This window comes from Oryzias latipes, chromosome 7 (genome assembly GCF_053564925.1).
Source record: "Oryzias latipes strain Hd-rR chromosome 7, Olatipes_Hd-rR_3.1".
NCBI classification, from domain to species: Eukaryota; Metazoa; Chordata; class Actinopteri; order Beloniformes; family Adrianichthyidae; genus Oryzias; species Oryzias latipes.
The window spans coordinates 31,571,302-31,589,560 of record NC_136243.1 but is presented as its reverse complement, the minus strand read 5'-3'; the positions used below and the strand labels follow the sequence as shown (position 1 = coordinate 31,589,560).

The window sequence follows — 18,259 nt, the reverse complement described above, 5'->3', positions numbered from 1 at the left end:
ACTGTTCGTTCTCAAACCCTGCTGGGGTCAAGCCTCTTTGGACTTTATCTCACTACCTACTCACACTTTGAGCACTGAAGAAAGTAGTTTGGTCAAAAACCTTGCCGGTGTGAACATTGCTATGTGACACTCCTGAACCTGTAATAACAGATTCTCATTTTTGTTTTCTATTCATTCAGCTCAATTTTATTTATATATACCAATATTGCAACACAACTGTCTCAACGGGTTTCACACCGGTAATTGTCCAAAACATAAAATCAATTATAAAATAAAATATAACTAAACTAAATAGACTAAGCAAAACTGGGCATCCCTGCCCTTAGACCCTCCTTCTGGGGAAGGAAAAACTCCTAAAAAAAACAAATTCCAGATCTGTCAGATCGATCGATCAATCATCCATTTATCTATCCATCTATCCATCTATCCGTCTGTCTCTTTATCTGTCTCTTAAAGCTAGATTAAAAACAGTTAAAGACATCTGCAACCTTTGCAAACTGTAAAAGTGATGCAAAGAAGTCAACACATTTTTGTGGCTTTTTTTTACTTCTTTGCATGTTGTTAACAATTTTTTTCCAAAGTCTCAAAGCCCAGAAAAATATAACAGCGATCTTGTGCCTAACCTGGAACTTCCTCTAGCGCTCTTTCTTTGCACTTTGTAATCACCATTATCATCTCTGTAAATCCGTTTCCTAAAGTTTTTTTTTCCACTAATAAAGGGTCTGATTTTTTTTAAAGATCCAAAATAAAGAGATCAAAATTGAATGCACGTACAAATAGATTGCAGGAGTTATTTCATTAGGATTTGCAGGTGATGCACAAAGACTTTTTGCTTAAGAAATAATGGTTGGGCCTAATGCTTGCACTTGTTAAACCAAAGCAAGGGAGAGTAAAGAATAAGTTCAAGAAACACAGAGCATCTATAACAAATAAAACAGTCTGCAGCCCTTGGAGATGATCTTTCATCTATTATGCACGAGGCAGCATCTATTATGCTGTTTTCTGTGATAGGACTGCTACGATGTGCAGTGGAGCCCCGACAGCCAGTCAGCATGTATCTGTGCTGATGATGATGGCCAATAATGGCCTTACAAAACAATCAAAAATGAAGTACTATTGGTGGTGGTAAAGGCTCTCAATATCAGCTGCCCCAGAGAGTAGCAGTCGGGGCTTGGAGGGGTAGAAAAGGAAGAGAGAAGAAAGACAGGAGCAGACTGTGCACAAAAATAAACGTACAAGGTAAAAGTGTGATATTTGCGAAAATAAGAGAATTTCAAAAAAAAAAGTTAACACCAACTTTAACAACCAAAGCTGGTTCCATATCAGCCCTTAAGTAATTTAAAGGCTTTGTGGCCTTTGTCTGAGTAAAACAAGGACTACAATCATTTTACAATTTGTTACTTGTGGCAGTTTTGTCACTGCCTTTAGGATGCACAAAATATACAAAAATGATCTTTTTGCATCTACTGCTCAAGGTTTTTGGCACATTGTGCCATCAACTGTATATAGGAACTGGACAGAGTTACATACAGGAAGGGCCCACTGGTTCCAAGAGGTCAAAATCTGATAAACTTCAAATCATCATCTATTACTCATTGTATTAGTCAGAACAACCATTGTTGCTCTGCTACTTTTTTAAACATGTTCTTGCTCATTCTCATTTAGTGCAAGTTATTCAAGTTATGAAATGACCAATTTGATGCATCTGTAAAAAAGTAGGTGTTATCTGCTGGCCCCCATGTCCATCATTCAAACCATTTGATTGACAGATTCTCCCAAGCCCTCTTTCAAGTGGCAGGGGTGTAAATAAGGTCACTTGTGATTTGCGAGAGTGGTTGCCATAGAAATGTTGACTCAGACTGACTTGGACCAACCACTGTTTACTGACGTCGTCTGACTCCAACATGCGACTGAGATGGCTTCATGTGTTTGGAGTTGGCAGTAAGCCGTTTTCTATGGGTGACGTCACACTCACTCGGTCCGGTTCTCATCTGCAGTCAATGGGTCATCCAGAAACACCCATGATGCATAGTTATCAGTGACACCCCTGATGTGCATGTATTATTTCACTCATTTCACAGACGCAACACAGTTAATAAACCAAATGTTTTTACAAACTCAAACCCTTAGTAAATCGAGCCCTACATGCTTAACTGTAACATAAAAGTGCAATTCTGCACATATTTAAGTTTTTTCTGCGTAATGACATTTTTTAAAATATCTTTTTGTAAACAAGTCCTCTTTATTTAAACTGGGCCACAAAAGCTGCTGTTTACCTTTTACACTTAAATGTGCATTAAAAAAATATATACTGATGATAATTTGTGTGTCTGCAAGTGTCAAACCATCTTTCCTAGTTGTGTTTGGTGAAAAGATGCAATAAATGCATTAAAGCGTTCATGTTGCATTAGCAGATATGAGGTAAGTGATGTTTACAGAGGTGACATCTGTGTGCCTGCAATAAGAGCATGTGTGGGAATGTGCGCGCGTCAGCAGGTATGAACAAATGTGTCTACCTGGGTGATGCAGGCCCCGGTGAAGGCCACGATGACAGCCACGACGTTGACCGTGAGCTGGAATTGCAAGAACTTGGATATGCTGTCATACACATTTCGTCCCCACATTACCGCTTTGACAATGCTGCTGAAGTTGTCGTCAGTCAGAATAATGTCGGACGCCTCTTTGGCCACGTCTGTCCCTGCGATGCCCTGACAGAGATTGAGACAGAGTGAGCGGGAGACGACTCATGACATGATTCATGCAAGCACTCGAGCGTTCAAATCACTTCAAAGTGGCACTGTCTCAGTATCGTGTTGTTGTGCCTTTAAGCTTCACCACTCAGCATGTGAAAGGTCTGATCAAAAACAAACGTTCAAAGAAACCCCATGCCTTTATGGATTTTATGTACATGTTTATCTATTATGAAATGTGAGCACACAACACACAAACGTGAATAATCTGTCAGGTTACCATGGCAAAGCCCACATCAGCTTTCTTCAAAGCTGGCCCGTCATTAGTGCCATCCCCTGTAACTGCGACAACCTGCCTCTGCTCCAAAACGGTGCTATCGATGATCCCTGAGCACAGAACAGCAAAACCTTAGCATGTGCCTGTGAATCCATGCAACGCTCTGGGATCCCGAAGCTCACCTTTAACCAGCGTGTGCTTGTCAGTCGGCGAGGATCGAGCCAGAACTCGGAGCTTGGGCCAGATTCTATCGATGCGTTCCTGTTCGATCTGTGAGATGGAAGGGAAAACGAGATGAAAGTGAGAAAACAGTAAAGATCTGCTGACTGTCTTTCACTAGATGTCACTGTTGATCTCTGTGTGAGAGGGATCAAAGAGGAATCTGAAACAGCTTATTAAACTGAGCTGGCTTTTATTCACTTCAACCACACATAGAGCTTTGAAATACCAACTAATACCCACATGAACATACCCAGTTTTTGTTACTGAAAGTACCATGTAATAGAGCGGAAATGGGGCTGACTTTCATTTACAGTCCTGTTTTATAGTATTTCAGGGGTAAATACTAAGTAAAACTCACACAAACATGTCCAGCATTTAATACTGTAAGTACCATGTAATACAGTGGGAATAGAGCTGACTTCTTTTAAACTCCAGTGTCATGGTATTGTAAGGTATTTTTTGAGTAACTACTCTCACCTGGGGAGTACCAGGCTAAAGCACTATACCTCAACATGTAGATTTAACAAACATTGAATGATACCTTCTGAGTACTTACTCTCTTCTCTTTAATAGTAAAATACAACATGGGTACAACATAAACAACTAATAGGCTTTACACAAATGCCAAGTAGGTACTGCCTAAATTATTAACTACATAGTACCACATAAATATACAGCAAGTACCACCTAACAAAAAAGAAGTACCATGTAAATACCACGAAAATACCCATTAAATATCACACAAGTACCCAGTGGGTCCACCAATGGTTTCATGTTATTGCCACTTAGATACCATGTAAATACCACACAAGTGCCCAATAGGTACAACAGAAATACCATGTATATACACCTTGAATAAAATACAACATAAATACCCATTAAGTACAAAACAATACGCGTAAATACCCTTTAAGTACCATACCATTAAAAAAGAGTGTTACCACCTTTTTCAGAAGAAATACTTCATGGCAAGAGCAAAAACAGCTTCAGTTGTTTTATCATTCACACCAACATTTACTCTATATATAGTTGAAAATTAAGACAAAAAACAGTTTGAACAAACAGCACTGGTGAATGATTTTTTTTATACCATTTTCTTCACTTGTTTGTGAAATGTAAAACCTTGCTTGCAAGTTTGGACTTGTTGCTGTTTTTAAAATACAAACAGGACTATAGTCTTATCTCCTGTGCATTATCGTTATCAAATAACACACAAACACTTTAGCAGAGAACTAATTTTTCAGTTACAACTCGATCCATATCCTATCTTTGTGTTTACATTGTTAAACAGATTACCGGTATAAGTTTTAACGAGAACATGAAATAACATTAAAATGTTTACATTTGAAATCTATTCTGGGGGCTTCTATTTGAAACACTCTTAACTCTACTAAATGTAAGTCTCTATTTCTCGAAATTTATCCCAGAAGAACTCACAGGGTTAAAATTTGGCCACTGTTTTTTTAAATTTATTTTTTACTTTTAAATGAATTTTATGTTGTGCTTTTTCAACATTTTTGGCCATTGTTTACAAAAACTCAAAAGAATTTTTTAAATCCCAGAGGAAAATTGTTCTAGGGTTCTCCAGTCTCCAATCTCAAGAGACGGTTTGGAAAAAGTGCAACCAAACCCTTTTTCATTGAAATGCAGGCAACGGAAACGGCTGCCATATTTTTTGTCTCGTTTTTATTTCATCACAGCAAATTCCAACTTACCTCCCCTTTCTCATTTCTGATTCGTCTGTTAAATTCTTTCCCCTCCAGACAGATAAAGTCATCTCCAGGATGTATAATGCCACACTTGGCAGCAATAGCCCTGGCTGTATTGATGTTGTCCCCAGTCACCATCCGGACCGTGATGCCGGCGCGTTGACACTTGCGGATGGCATCAGGTACCTTTAAAGGACAACAACATTTTTTGCTAAAACACCAATGGAAGGTGAATAAGGTTTATAGAAGTCCAGAGTTCTGCTGTACCTCAGGTCGCACAGGGTCCTCTATCCCAACCAGACTGATGCATGTCAACTCCGTCACTATTTCTGCCTCGTTTTCCCAATCTGGCTCCGGGTTAGGTGACAGATCACGATATGCAATGCAGATGGTCCTCAGCCCCTCGCATGCCATTGGCTCAATGACCTAATCAGCAGCAGTTGCAAAGCACCAGTGAGAAAAAGATCCACAACGTGATTCAATGCTGCAAGAACAAAGCCAGTTCAAAGTAATTTAGCAATTAATGGTGTGAGATGCAGCAATCATGGAAAGTCCTGGGCTCTCCTGCATCCAGCAGAGGGAAGACACCATGACAGAAGAGGAGATGACATAAAGCTGCCACAACACAAACTGAACTACTGAGCTGGAATTGAGTTGTGGACAGAGCAGTTATTTTTCTTACGGCACAAGCTGTGTTCATCACAAACCAAATTTAGGTCAGTAAGCTTGTCAGTAAATTAAAGAACATCTAGTTTTTATATACCATAAAGAAAATATACAAATACCAGTGTTTTTATGCTTCACATACAATAAAGATAAATGCTGAGTTTGTCAAAGCTGACCCCACAGATTCACACAGACATTCTGTTTTTATTTATGCTACTCGGGTTTGGTGAGTTTATGAACTTTGAATTTGGTGAGTGCAGCTGCGTAAATAGAGACAGAAGCAGCTTCATGAAAACTAATTTTAAAAAACAACAGCTCTTTTATAGTCATTGCAAAAGGAAGTGCACTTTGCAGAACGAAAGCAATCGGCAGAGACCCATCCTTAAGTCACAACAAATCTAATGACTTCATGTAGAGCATTATGTTACAAGGTTAAATGAACTGTCCATTTTTTTAAAACTATTTTTTGTTTAAATCACTTCACATATTTCAAAGAATACAAAATACACCACAACTGTACAAAAAAAACAACAATTTAACTCAACAGTTCAACTCAATTAGATCTTTACGAATAAAAGTAGAACTTGATATAAATGTGTTTATCAGTTAAATAAATAAGAAAAACAATGTTTTTTTAATAAACTGGTTTATTTCAGTTAATCAAAACAAACATTTTAGTTTTGATTACATTTTTGAAAAGGGCGTGGGAAGAAGAGAATTTACATATTTTAAATATATTGCTCATATATTGCTCTTGTGCGTGTAGTACGCATTAAGCTAAAGCTAATTGACTGTAAATGAGAACTGGACTGAGTGACCCCCCCCCCCCTCTGGCATTTCAAAGCACCAGCTGGCTCCAAGAAGCCAAAATCTTATAGACTTCTATAGAGGAATAAACAGCTAACAGAATAACCATTCATCCCCTGCTACCTTTTTTTTTTAACATGTTCTTGATAATCCTGTTTTTTTCATATATTTCAAGTTATAAACTGGCCAATCAGATAAAAGTAGATGGTGTCTGCTTGCCCCTACGTTCAACGTTCAAACAGTTAGACAGATTTCGTGTAGCACACTTTAAAGTGGAGGTGGACTTCTAACAAGCTCAGTCCTGACTGGCGAGACGGGTTGCCATGGAAACATTGAGCCAGACCGACTTAAAGCAATCACTGCTTACTGACCACCTCTGGCTCCAACATGTGTCTGTATGCCAAAAAAAAAGTGTTGGAGCCGTAAGTAAACCATTTACCATGGGTGATGTCATTCTCGTTCCTCGGAGACAGTCAAAACTAATGCTTTCTTTTTACGAAACACTTACTAATGTGATCATTTCAAATTAACATTGAAACATTGACATTGCTTAAAGGGACGGAAGTAATCTGCAGCTCTTTTCCTCTGGTGGTGAAGCGGTAGGGCAGTCGACCCCTGATAGGAAGATTGCAGGTTCAATTCCCATGTGTGTCCATGGATACACATGGTGGGGCAAGGCAGGAACCCCACAGGCGTTTTTTTATTTTTATTTTTTCATTTAACCCCACGTTCAACGTTCAAGGGAACCCCACATTGCAAGTGACCATGGTGGTCATAAGTTGGTGCAAATGTTAGGCAGTGGTGTGAATGGGGAAATGTACTGTGACTGTAAAGCGCTTTGGGCCTTTTAGGAAGGTAGTAAAGCGCTAAACCAGTATACCTGATTTACCATCTATATGCAGCTTTTTGTAAAGTTATGTCATTAGGTCTCAATCTTGGTTTTGCCTTTTTAGTTCATTGTGACTTTTGGAATCAACTGAACATGTGTGGACTCACAACTTCCCGCGGCAATACTACACTTGGGTAAAAGAAAACTTCAACATCAAATGTCCCCTATGCAGAGATACACTAAAGATTATGTCCAGCCCTACCTGTTTGACCATCTCATCTCTGTCACGGGGACGGAAAATGCGCGGCTCTCCATTGGCGTCAAGGATGTAGGAACACCTGGAAAGAAAAGAATCCACTGAGATGTTGAACCCAGATCGTTAATCGAACTTAAAGCATCTCCCTCTTCATCGCTCACTTTTTCAGCATAATCTCAGAAGCTCCTTTGCTGTAGAGCCGGAATGTACCATCAGGCAGTTTGATCACCGTAGTCATGGATTTACGCGCAGAGTTGAAAGTATAAACCTGAGAGAGAAAGAGAGAAACATAACAGAATAGTTGAAGTTCCTTACTGCCACAAGCGATCATGGTCTAAACTTGTGTCAGTACTTTAAGCTGGCTCAATATTTGGCTTTTAAGATCTTCATAAACAGATTCAAAAACAGCAATAGGGCAATAACCATCTTAAAATCTCGGGTGTCTTGGTTACATGTAGTACATATATGTAGATATGTGAATATGTAGAGTTTTTTATTCATGCAATTACTTATTAAACTTCAATATCTTACTTTTATCAACGTTTTACTCTGTTATCTATGTATTTTAACTACAATATAGTTTGTTACTTAATTACTGTGTTCAGCAAACATTCTGCACATAACCTACATGTTTGTATTATGTATATATTGTTTGAACTCTAATATGTGTTAAACTTAAACTGTACATGTGAAAAGTAAAACTAAAGCGTTCTATTCTATTCTATTGTATTATATAAAGTACTAGAAATTAACTTGACAAATTAAGAAGTCCCACTCCAATCCTAATGTGATCTACTGTAAAATCTTTTCCAGTTGTCTTTTTATTGTGATTATTCCGTTTTTAGCCCAAAAAACAAAAAACCTGTGTGGTTTCCTGAAACATTGTTTCTCAGCTAAAATCCCATCATCCCTTTGTTTACACTCTGTCCCGTTAGCTTACAGTCCCTCACAACCCCAGGTTAAGAATAACGGTGCAACAGAAATGGCAGGGATTATTGGAGCTATCCAGCCGTACAGTTTAGAGCCAGTTTCCAGCTCAGATGAGGAAAAAGAAGATGTCAATGTCTCTATTTCTGTCAGTGGGTGCATCAGAATGGAGCAGAGCATGGAGATTTTAGCTCACCCATTTCAGTTTCTATGCCACAACTGAGAGCTTTTTCAAACTGCATTTTTCCCCCTGCTCCTGATTTATCCGCATTTGAACAAAGAAATACCCAGAAACTCTGTTCTAATCTTAAATTCTTTTGTATGTGTCCTCAGACATAAGAAAAATGGTACAAAAACAAGTTAAAAAACAAAACAATTTTCATTGGAATTAGTCTGTAAGCCAGCGCTATGGCATGTCTGCTTTGTCTGGGTTTGGCCAAAATCTCGTTAGCACAAACATCCCCAAAGGCACATTCAGGGTAATAAGTTGCAATTTTCAGAGATATTTCTTGTTTATTGTTACATTAATTGCTCCTGTGCATAAAAAATTGTTGAACTTTTTTCTTTTACAGTGCGGTACAGAACAGTCTCCTGCCTCTAAAAAATATACAGTAGAACAATTTATTTTAAAAAGGATGCATGTAAAGAAACCACACAACCGTATTCAGACCAACAGGGTCAAAGAGGGCATGTCTGGCTGCAAAAGACAACACTACAATCTGGTCAAAATAAAATACATCATATGGGAACAGTGATGGTTTGGACGCATTTTGCAGAAACAAAGCCATCCAAAAATTGAGTCCACCCCGACCTCGTCTGCATGCCAGAGTAATCTAAACTCATATTTGACGCCATCTGTCTGACAGCTAAAGCTCAGCCAAAACTGGGTCATGACAGCGATCCCAAGAACAGGAGCAAATCAGCAATAAATACATAAACACCACAAAGTGTTAAAAAGGCCATTTCAAAAACTAGATCTTAGCCTGATCGACTGACGGATTTCACCAAAGCAACTATTAAAAATAAATGAAAAGACTAACAGTTTCTACTTCCTCGGCTGAGCAACTCCTACTTTGTGCAAAACTTTTTTTTTATTAAAAGAAGGCGTCAAACTGCAGAAAAAAGCCATACAAAACAAATAATTCCTACAAATTGTAACATTACTAAATTTGATGGTGAAATACTATATAATCTTGTAAAGGCATTTAAAATGCAACATTCTATGCTAAAAAATTAAAGTGACACTAAAAATACCAACAAAGGTCAGAGAAAGACCTGTGCCTATTTTTAAAACAAAGGTACCAATGGCTAAAATAAGTTAAAATAAAAACCCTTAACTGTGAAACAATTTACTCCTTTTTTTCATGAAAAGGATTTTCATTCTATAAATGTATTTTGTGATTTATAATTTAACTGTTACATAAAGTGTTTTTGGAGCGCTGACATTCTGATTTCACTAACCGGTAGATGAGCTTAAATGAACTCAGGCAGCCTTTTGTCTTTCTTCTTTAGCATCCTAAACACATAAGAGTAACGGATGCACGAGACTGTGATGTCTGGTTCCCTACCTTGTACAGCTTCTCCTCAGGAATCTGCTCTCTGACAGGGACGTAATCCTGCTGAAGGTCTAATATAAATCCCAGCAGGCCACACTCTGTTTTGTTGCCCACCTGCTTAGGCAGACCCCCCTCCACATCAGGTGGCTGTTGAGAGTAATTAGTGCATCAGGGAGGAAGACAGACAATGACGAAGGAGGCAAATGAGGCAAAATTAAACAGATTCACAGATGTATTACCTCTTGCTAAATTTGGAACTAAATGTAAGAAAACCCAGGGCATAAATATAGAGTGGGTAAAAGACTCACTAAGATCTTGGAGGTGTAGGCGCTGTTGATGGCGATTGCATGCACCAACACGTCCAGCGTTCGAGGGCTGATCAGTCCAGGATCTGGAACCACGCGGTGGTGGACGTCGCCTGGAAAGAACAGTCAATATTTTACTGCTATCAAGAATAAAGTCTTAACATACTGTACCTGACTTATTTTTGTTTTCTATTAGCCTTTTGAAAACTTATTACAAAAGAAGAATGTTTTCCAAAATCTCATAATTTCAAGAAAACCAAAAGCACTGTAGAAAAAAACAGATAAGTCAATAGAAGATAAAAACACACACAAAAAAACACGGAAAATGTAACTGTTAAATAAAGCAACATAAAAAATCGTTACGCGGAATACGCTTATTTTGTCGTTCACTCCAAAGAGCCGCACAGAGACTCTTAGGTTGAAAGCCGTTTCAGTCAGACAACTCTTGCAGAAGAATATTTATTTCACAACATCTTTAGTTTGGCAGTCACAACTTGATTCACAACTTCGTTTTGGCATAAGGCTCCGTTCAATTCCTTGAGATAATTCTTTTTTCCTTACACTTTCGGGTAACAAAACCCCCGTAACGGAGCCCACAGGTGGAAGCCGGGGAGGAGGGAGGGGCGAAGAATGAGCGCTGAAGGTAAGAGAGAATGAACAATTGTACACCTGATTTAAATAGGACGCTGAGCAGGTGAGTTAATTGACTGACCCGCCCTAGGGGAGTAACCTGTAATTCTGCAGAGTGTGCCCGCCCGAAAATGCGACGAGTCGCTATTTCATTTGTGACCAAGACTAATAGGTTTGATCCTGTCCCGTTCCCGTCCCGAGACGACTCCCATCCAGCGGGAATCCCAAAAGTTACATATATTTTAGAAGAAGGGCAGCAGTTCTAGATAATGACTTATTCTAGCTTCCAACCAGAGCTTATTGAAAGAAACTGGATTAGTACTTGTGTGTACCTATGAAAGCCTGGACCACAGTCATCCGGTTGGTGGTGAGGGTTCCGGTCTTGTCAGAGCAGATGGCCGTGGCATTGCCCATTGTCTCACATGCATCCAGATGCCGCACAAGGTTGTTGTCTTTCATCATTTTCTAATTATGAGATATGAAAAAAGAGCAGAGAATGTGAGAACGCTGATCCTAAACAGATTTCTTCTTCCCTTTTAACCTTTTAGCATGCTTGTTTCGTTGTGTTTGCCGGTAATGTGAATGTGGTTCCAGACAATTAATTTCCTGCTGAGAATGTATGAACTGTCCTGTCCCTCCTTAAGTGGAATTGACTGATGCGACAATGGAAGCAATCATTTTGTAGAAGAGAATGGAGATGAACAATTGAGGTTTACTGATTATTAAAATTATAATTGAATTCTGGCCTTAATAGTTCATTATAATTTAATATTTTGTTATATTTTGTGGGGGGGAAAGCTTTGTTTTGTTTTTAAGTTTGATCGTTTTTGTCATCCTTTACACATTTTTATTTTTGTTGTGTTTTTCCCACATTGACACATCTTTGCTCTATATATACACTTTAAATGGCCACAGTTGAACTTGAGAACTTTACAGTTTAGAGTATTTTCCTCTTACTGTCTTTTAAGGTTTAACCCTCTAAATTCTGTTAGTATTTCTTATGTTTTTACCATTTTTTGAATCTTTTTTCACTATATTTTATGAAACATTGAAGTCGAGTGAGGGAAAATCCATCTTATCTACTACAACAACAACAAAAAAAACATTCCACAATACACACATCTCTGGGAGCTTTCTGGTAATGATTAGATTCACCTACGGCAAATTAGAAGCTCCAACTGGGACAATTTTAGGTTCAAGGGTTTTGGTTGGAGGTGCCACCATTCTACCGTGGTTAATTTGGCACTAGGTTGTTTAATGTGGTCTTAAAGAGGCAGACCTTCAACCAGAGGTCCATGCCATTTACAATATGGCCAGTTCAAACAATTGTTGACATTTCTTGAACCCTGATTAGAATTTGAATCAAATTAGAGAATTCCCATGGCAATAATATTACTACAGTGACATGTAATAAAGAACAGTAAAAGAAAAAAAGTTCTTGCCTTAATTATGCCTATAGAATAAATACACACACTAGTAATATTTTTTCTGTTGTAAATTTTTTTTTTTTAACCTTTAAAAAAATAAAAATAAATCACATCTGTGAATTATGAATGTCTAATTCCTTTGTTTTGATCTTATTTTTTTGGATTCTAAATTGTGTTATTTAAGTGAAACTGCTTTTCTTTGTGTTTTTATTTTTCTTTTCTTTTCTTTTCTGTGGACCAAAAATATAACGATGAATTAAATCAAAGGTAAGAGTAGATTTTATCTGGTACTTCAAAGACATTTCACCACATCTAATGCAGAGAACAACTTTAACATGACCAGGGTTGAAAGAACATCAGCAATTATCCATTTCTACCCATTCAGATCTGTTTGATGGGACAAAATTAAGATTATTTCTTGTGGAGTTTTCAGAGACAAACAAGATTCTCTTCTTTTTTTGAAAAGTTCTTGAATCCCTTTTCCTCTTGGTAAGAATATTGTCTTTTGCCTCAGATGGAAGTTTTCCTAACAGGCATAAAGCGTTTTCATGTTTTTTTTGGTGTCCTGTGTTTCATTCTGTAATGATTTAAAAGGCCTATACCCTGCAAAGTCCTTTTTTTTTTTTTAGCTTTTAAGCGTATTATAATGTTCATTCCTCACAAAGAGATACAACAAAGCGAGGAAACTTCTGATTATTCCTCTAAAAACCTACATTCTGAACACCCAATCCACGAAAACGGGTGAGTTCTGACATTGTGACGTAGACCAGTGAGGACCCCCCCCCCTTCCAGGAAGAGTCTGGGCTACCAGCACCGCCCCCAGATTAAAAACACACCCACTTTCTCCACAGAGCTAGCGGTGATCGGCAAAAACGCTTTCATTTTATGTGAACTATATGAACACCCATCTTCGCAAAAGTTGAGATGTTGTTTGTTTTTGTGGGCGAAACGCAGACACAGTGCTGAGGTCTGCTCAAGGTGGAGGTTATGAAATGGGCGGCACCCACACGGAGAGAAAGGCAGAGCCTCAGAGATCGAGTCGTCGGGTTGGAAAAAAACTCATCTTTAATAAAAAAATTGGTTTGTTTATGTGCCAAAGGTAATATTGTCATATCCATGGATATTGTTTACTATGAAAGGCTTAACAGCATGGTAAAGGCCTTTAACATTTTCGTTCTCTCGTAGTTTTAGCCCAGAGGCTGTTTGATTAGGAAGATGTTGGAGCTTTACACCCACTGGCTGAATACCTATTAAAACAAATGAGCGGAATTACCTTGACTGAGTAAGCCAAAGAGATGGTGACAGCGAGAGGTAAGCCCTCTGGGACAGCCACCACCAGCACAGTGACTCCAATGATGAAAAACTTGACAAAATATTGGATGTATATTGGGGTGCACTCTGCCAACCATGAGCGCTCTGAGGACAGAACACACCGCATTTTAATTTAATGATATAATTAATAATTAGTCATTTTTAACATTTAGTATTAATATTCAGAGGAGTGATGACTGTAATCTGAGTAATTTCATCCATACAGACCTTTGACGACAAACGTGTTGATGACAAAAAACAACATGAGGATGATGACGGTGATGGCGGACATTACCAAACCTGTGGAGAGATAAGAAATTATTACTATTTCAAGAAACAGGTTATTGAATTATAAACCATAGTTGATTGGATGACGCTAAGGCAGACATTAAAAACAAGAATGTGCTCCTTAAGTGATCATAATTAGACACAAACTGACAGAAAATCTAATCACAAATGAAATCTAATGGGTAGCACTTAAGAGACAACCACGGTTGAGAAATAAACTGAGCATAGATGCATTAAATTATTACAGTTTTTAGAAACTTAAAAGCAGACAAACACTTTGTTATGCCTTTAACTTATTAAATTGACACGACTGTATAGTCAAACCCTCAGTTAAAACTTTAATAAAAGTTGCTGGGTTGGTATTTTAATTATCAGACAACTGCAGACATTTTTTAACAACTACTACTAAACGAAACACTGAATTTTTACACAGCAACATATTTATGGCAGGAACTTCAGCTAGCAACAGATACAAGTCTGGTTCAGAAGTGAAGACAAAAAAAAAAAAAAACAGAACATAGCCAAGGTAGCAGCTTCATATTTTTTTTACACTTTTTTAAAGACTTGGACGAAGACGGAAGAATATGTTAGGATTCAGGTTCAAGTTCTCCGGATCCTGCAGTTGCATAGCAGTCCCACAATGTCAGTCCCCCACCACCATATTAGGTTGATGCAGACTTTTTTCTGAATTGCTGTGATTAAACATGAAAAAACTGTTTCAGTCAGACAACTCATGCAGTAGAGAATGATGTATTTTCCAGATTTTTCTTTTAGTTTGGCATAAGGCTCCATTCAGATACAATAAAACAAGATATTCCACTAAAAAAACGTCGGGTATAAAACTACCCCTTACAGAGCTCAAAGGTGGAACCCGGGGAAGAAGGTGGGGCGACAAATGGATGACAGAGGGCGTAGAGCACACACCTGCTTCTTTAAGTAGGTGGTGGAACAGGTGAGTTAATTGGGCAGAACCGTCCACGGGGAGATGTAAACAGGTAAACACTGCTGAGCTGCCTGCCTGAAATTCTCCCAAGGTCGTTCATTTTTCAGAGCATTTCCCCTTTTTTTCTTCAAAGTGCATCAATCACCAGCTAAATGCGTCTGGAAGGATTGACTGTGGAGGTGAAATGTTTTGCACGGTTTGTGTATTTTCTTTTCTCGGGGAAAAACAAAAAAGAGAACATAAAAAGAAGAGTGAAAAATGTGTATTTGTCAAATCTGACGTCTTTGTGTTCTTTTTCTGTGTCTTTCTGCGTGAATTCTACCGTGGATCCATGCTTGTTCAAAAGTCTATTTCTGATTGTAGAATCATGAACTCCCACAAATCACATAAGGCCTGCAATTCTCTCCATATTCCTCAGTTTCATTGTTTTTTTCAAATAACTTTGTTTTTTATATAATTACACATAAATGTACATACAATAAATCAAGGTTTTCTCAATCTGATACTACAGCCTATACAATCCAGATTGAGTGAGTGTTGTCTAAAAAAGTGTTTACTACATCAGACAGACCAAATTTAAACAGATATCATTTTGGATATAAAAAAAAACTAGAAAAAGGCTTTATTAATTTAAAATTGTGTTTAGTAGCTTCATAATGAAACCTGTAGCTACATTCCAGGTCCTCACCTCCTATAACAAATGTGTCTCTTGAGATTGAGAGAATGTGTTGTTTGTTCCTCCAGTGAAAACGTATGTGGCAATCACAAATTCTTCTTTAAAAATCAGACAATGTGATTTCCTGGAGTCCTTTACTTCATTCCATCTCTCACAGTCGAAGTTTTTCTATGATGAACAGAATACATCTCTCTCATTTTTATTAACGGGGCAACTTGGAGAATCTGTGACTGAAAGATACTTCTCAAACCACTTAACCGCTGCAGTCAGAAGTATCTGTAGGATGTATTCATGGTTCTTAATTCAATGGAGTCTGGTTAAAGACTCAGCAGAGCTCATTCTATTGTGATTTCTGAGTCAAATATTCCTAAAATGGCAACATGTTCTCATCTTTGGAAATTGCTAGATAAATACATAAATTTGATGGCTGATGCTCTTTCATGTAGCATTCACTCAACACAAGTGAAGGCGTCTTGGAGGGCAGACGGGAGGTGTCCCGGCTGAAGCTGAAATCCGGTTTTTGTTCTTCTGGATTCTATTCCCTGTCTCTATTTTCTTTTAAATTTTCTGTCGGAGTGGGAGGTATTCTGTCTTTCTTGTCTTCATCATCTCTGGTTGCAGATTTGTGCTTAATAGTCCAGAGCACCTGATTGGGTGAAAATCTCCAGGACAGCATTTAAATACAGGGTATCTTTTGTTGGAACTCCAGAACCACATTTTCTCTACTTGTCTGAATAAGTTATCATTTTTGGAATCTGTGAAATCTTTCACCCTCCATGTTGTTGAACTTATTGGGCTGCATACACAATAACCAGTTGTGGTAGATGTGCTGTAGAGCAGATTTCTTCCCGTGTATTTTGTGATGAGTTAAGTTCCAAACTGAACTCAATTTAGCATCTACATGAATGCAAAAACATGAGGGACTTTTTTTTAGTCGCTGGAAATAAATTCAGGTGTCAAGGGGATAAATGTCTTTTCTTTGCTTTAGCTTCTTTTATGTCCTCATAGATTAGTCCTTGTTGCAGTCTCAGAGTAATTATGATCAATCTGTCACTACTGGAGAGGTTTTCCACTGTTCCCCGTTTTCTCCATGTGAGGCTAATGGCTCTCACTGTGGTTCTCAAAGATGCAGAAATGTCTTTATAACTCATCCAAATTGAAATATGTCTGTGAGTTTGTGTTATTTGCTTTTTCATTTGAAGCTTGAAGCTGGAAGCTGATTTGTTAGATCAACAGAGCAGAATTCCTAACAGGAACCAGGTCGGAGTTTAGCAAATGCCATGCTATTCGGATTAACTCAGACGTCTACAATAAACAAATAGGACAAGTTTAAAATCTATTAAAAACCCACTCCAATCATAAATTTTCAAAATGTTTCCAATGGTCTTTTAACTATGATTATGCTGTTCTTAGACAAAATATTCGGGCGTGGCTTCTGCAGAGCGGCAGGAGTTCATCTGACATTTCCCTCTGAGTTGTGGGCAGGACTGTTGACATGAAGCAACCCCGCCCCCTCCTCCCCTCTCTGTTAACATTCTCTCCCACTAGCTTATAAGCTCCTCAACCTAGCATCCCCGTTGCAACTAAAATTCATTCATTCAATCATTCATTCATTTTCTGTACCGCTTTGTCCCTTTCGGGGTCATGGGGCTGCCGGAGCCTATCCCGGCTACTTGGGCGTAGGCAGGGGATGCCCTGGACAGGTTGCCAGTCTGTCGCAGGGTAGAACATCCACAAACACACACCCATGCACTCTCACATTCACACCTAGGGACAATTTAGAGTTGCCAATTAACCTATGAAGCATGTTTTTGGACGGTGGGAGGAAGCCGGAGACCCCGGAGAAAACCCACGCATGCACGGGGAGAACATGCAAACTCCACACAGAAAGGTTCCCCATTGATGTAGTTTATCACGTCCCCCAGCTGGGACTTGAACCAGGGGCCTTCTTGCTGTGAGGCAAGAGCGCTAACCACTGCGCCACCGCGCAGCCCCTGCAACTAAAATGTCGAATAATATTGGAGCTATCCGACCGTACAGTTTTGAGCTTTATGCCAGCTCGGACAAGGACAATGAAGACGTACGTGGATCTAGTCATCTACAAATTAATACAGAGCAGAGAGCTTGTGACCACCCAGCGTATTTTCTACATCACAAATACGCTCCTTTTCAAACTAGATTTTTTTTGTCTGCTCCTGATTCACAACAATTTGAATAACTAAGTACTCATAAATGCAATTTTGAGCATAATTCGTTTTACATATGTCCTCCATCATTATAAAAATGGCATAAGAATACGTTAAAAACAGCAAAAAATTACATTTTAACTGTAGTGGGTCTTTAAGATATTGTAACTTAATAAATAGGGGCTGCCTACATTGAGAACAAATGTAAACATCTGTGTTCACGAATGCCTTTTAACACTTTGTTTCATGTATTATACAAGAATTCGGCTCTAATCGATTAAGCAGAAACATCACAAACTCTAATAAACTCGTTGGTTTAGCAGCAATGAAAATTGTGTACCTGCTTTGCCAATTTGAACGGCCAGTTTGGTGAGCTTGCCCTGCAGCACACTCTTCTCTTTCTTTGGAACGTTGGTTTTCTTTTTCTCTCTGTCTTCCACCTCTCCTCCCTCTGCGCTCTTCAGGGGTTGCATCTCCATGGCAACACCCCCATCCTGTTTCTTAGCTGATATAAAAAAAAAAACATGGGGGGGGGAAAATATTCAAAGGAATGA

The 18,259-nt window shown here is 38.6% G+C and overlaps 1 protein-coding gene across 5 annotated transcripts in view; it reads right to left on the bottom strand.

Moving 5' to 3' along the window:
- The window catches only part of atp2b3b (ATPase plasma membrane Ca2+ transporting 3b), a 58,317-nt gene that overhangs the window by 17,187 nt on the left and 22,871 nt on the right, over positions 1–18,259 (bottom strand). For all 5 annotated transcript variants that reach the window (XM_020704447.3, XM_011476786.4, XM_020704444.3 and 2 more), the window contains 13 exons: positions 18,046–18,210; positions 13,841–13,912; positions 13,575–13,717; positions 11,207–11,339; positions 10,248–10,357; positions 9,952–10,086; positions 7,618–7,724; positions 7,463–7,538; positions 5,166–5,324; positions 4,905–5,084; positions 3,150–3,237; positions 2,971–3,077; positions 2,517–2,708 (listed from right to left, as the gene is read on the bottom strand). In XM_020704447.3, the coding sequence (XP_020560106.1) occupies positions 2,517–2,708; positions 2,971–3,077; positions 3,150–3,237; positions 4,905–5,084; positions 5,166–5,324; positions 7,463–7,538; positions 7,618–7,724; positions 9,952–10,086; positions 10,248–10,357; positions 11,207–11,339; positions 13,575–13,717; positions 13,841–13,912; positions 18,046–18,210 (1,667 nt within the window). The remainder of the gene's footprint in view (positions 1–2,516; positions 2,709–2,970; positions 3,078–3,149; positions 3,238–4,904; positions 5,085–5,165; positions 5,325–7,462; positions 7,539–7,617; positions 7,725–9,951; positions 10,087–10,247; positions 10,358–11,206; positions 11,340–13,574; positions 13,718–13,840; positions 13,913–18,045; positions 18,211–18,259) is intronic.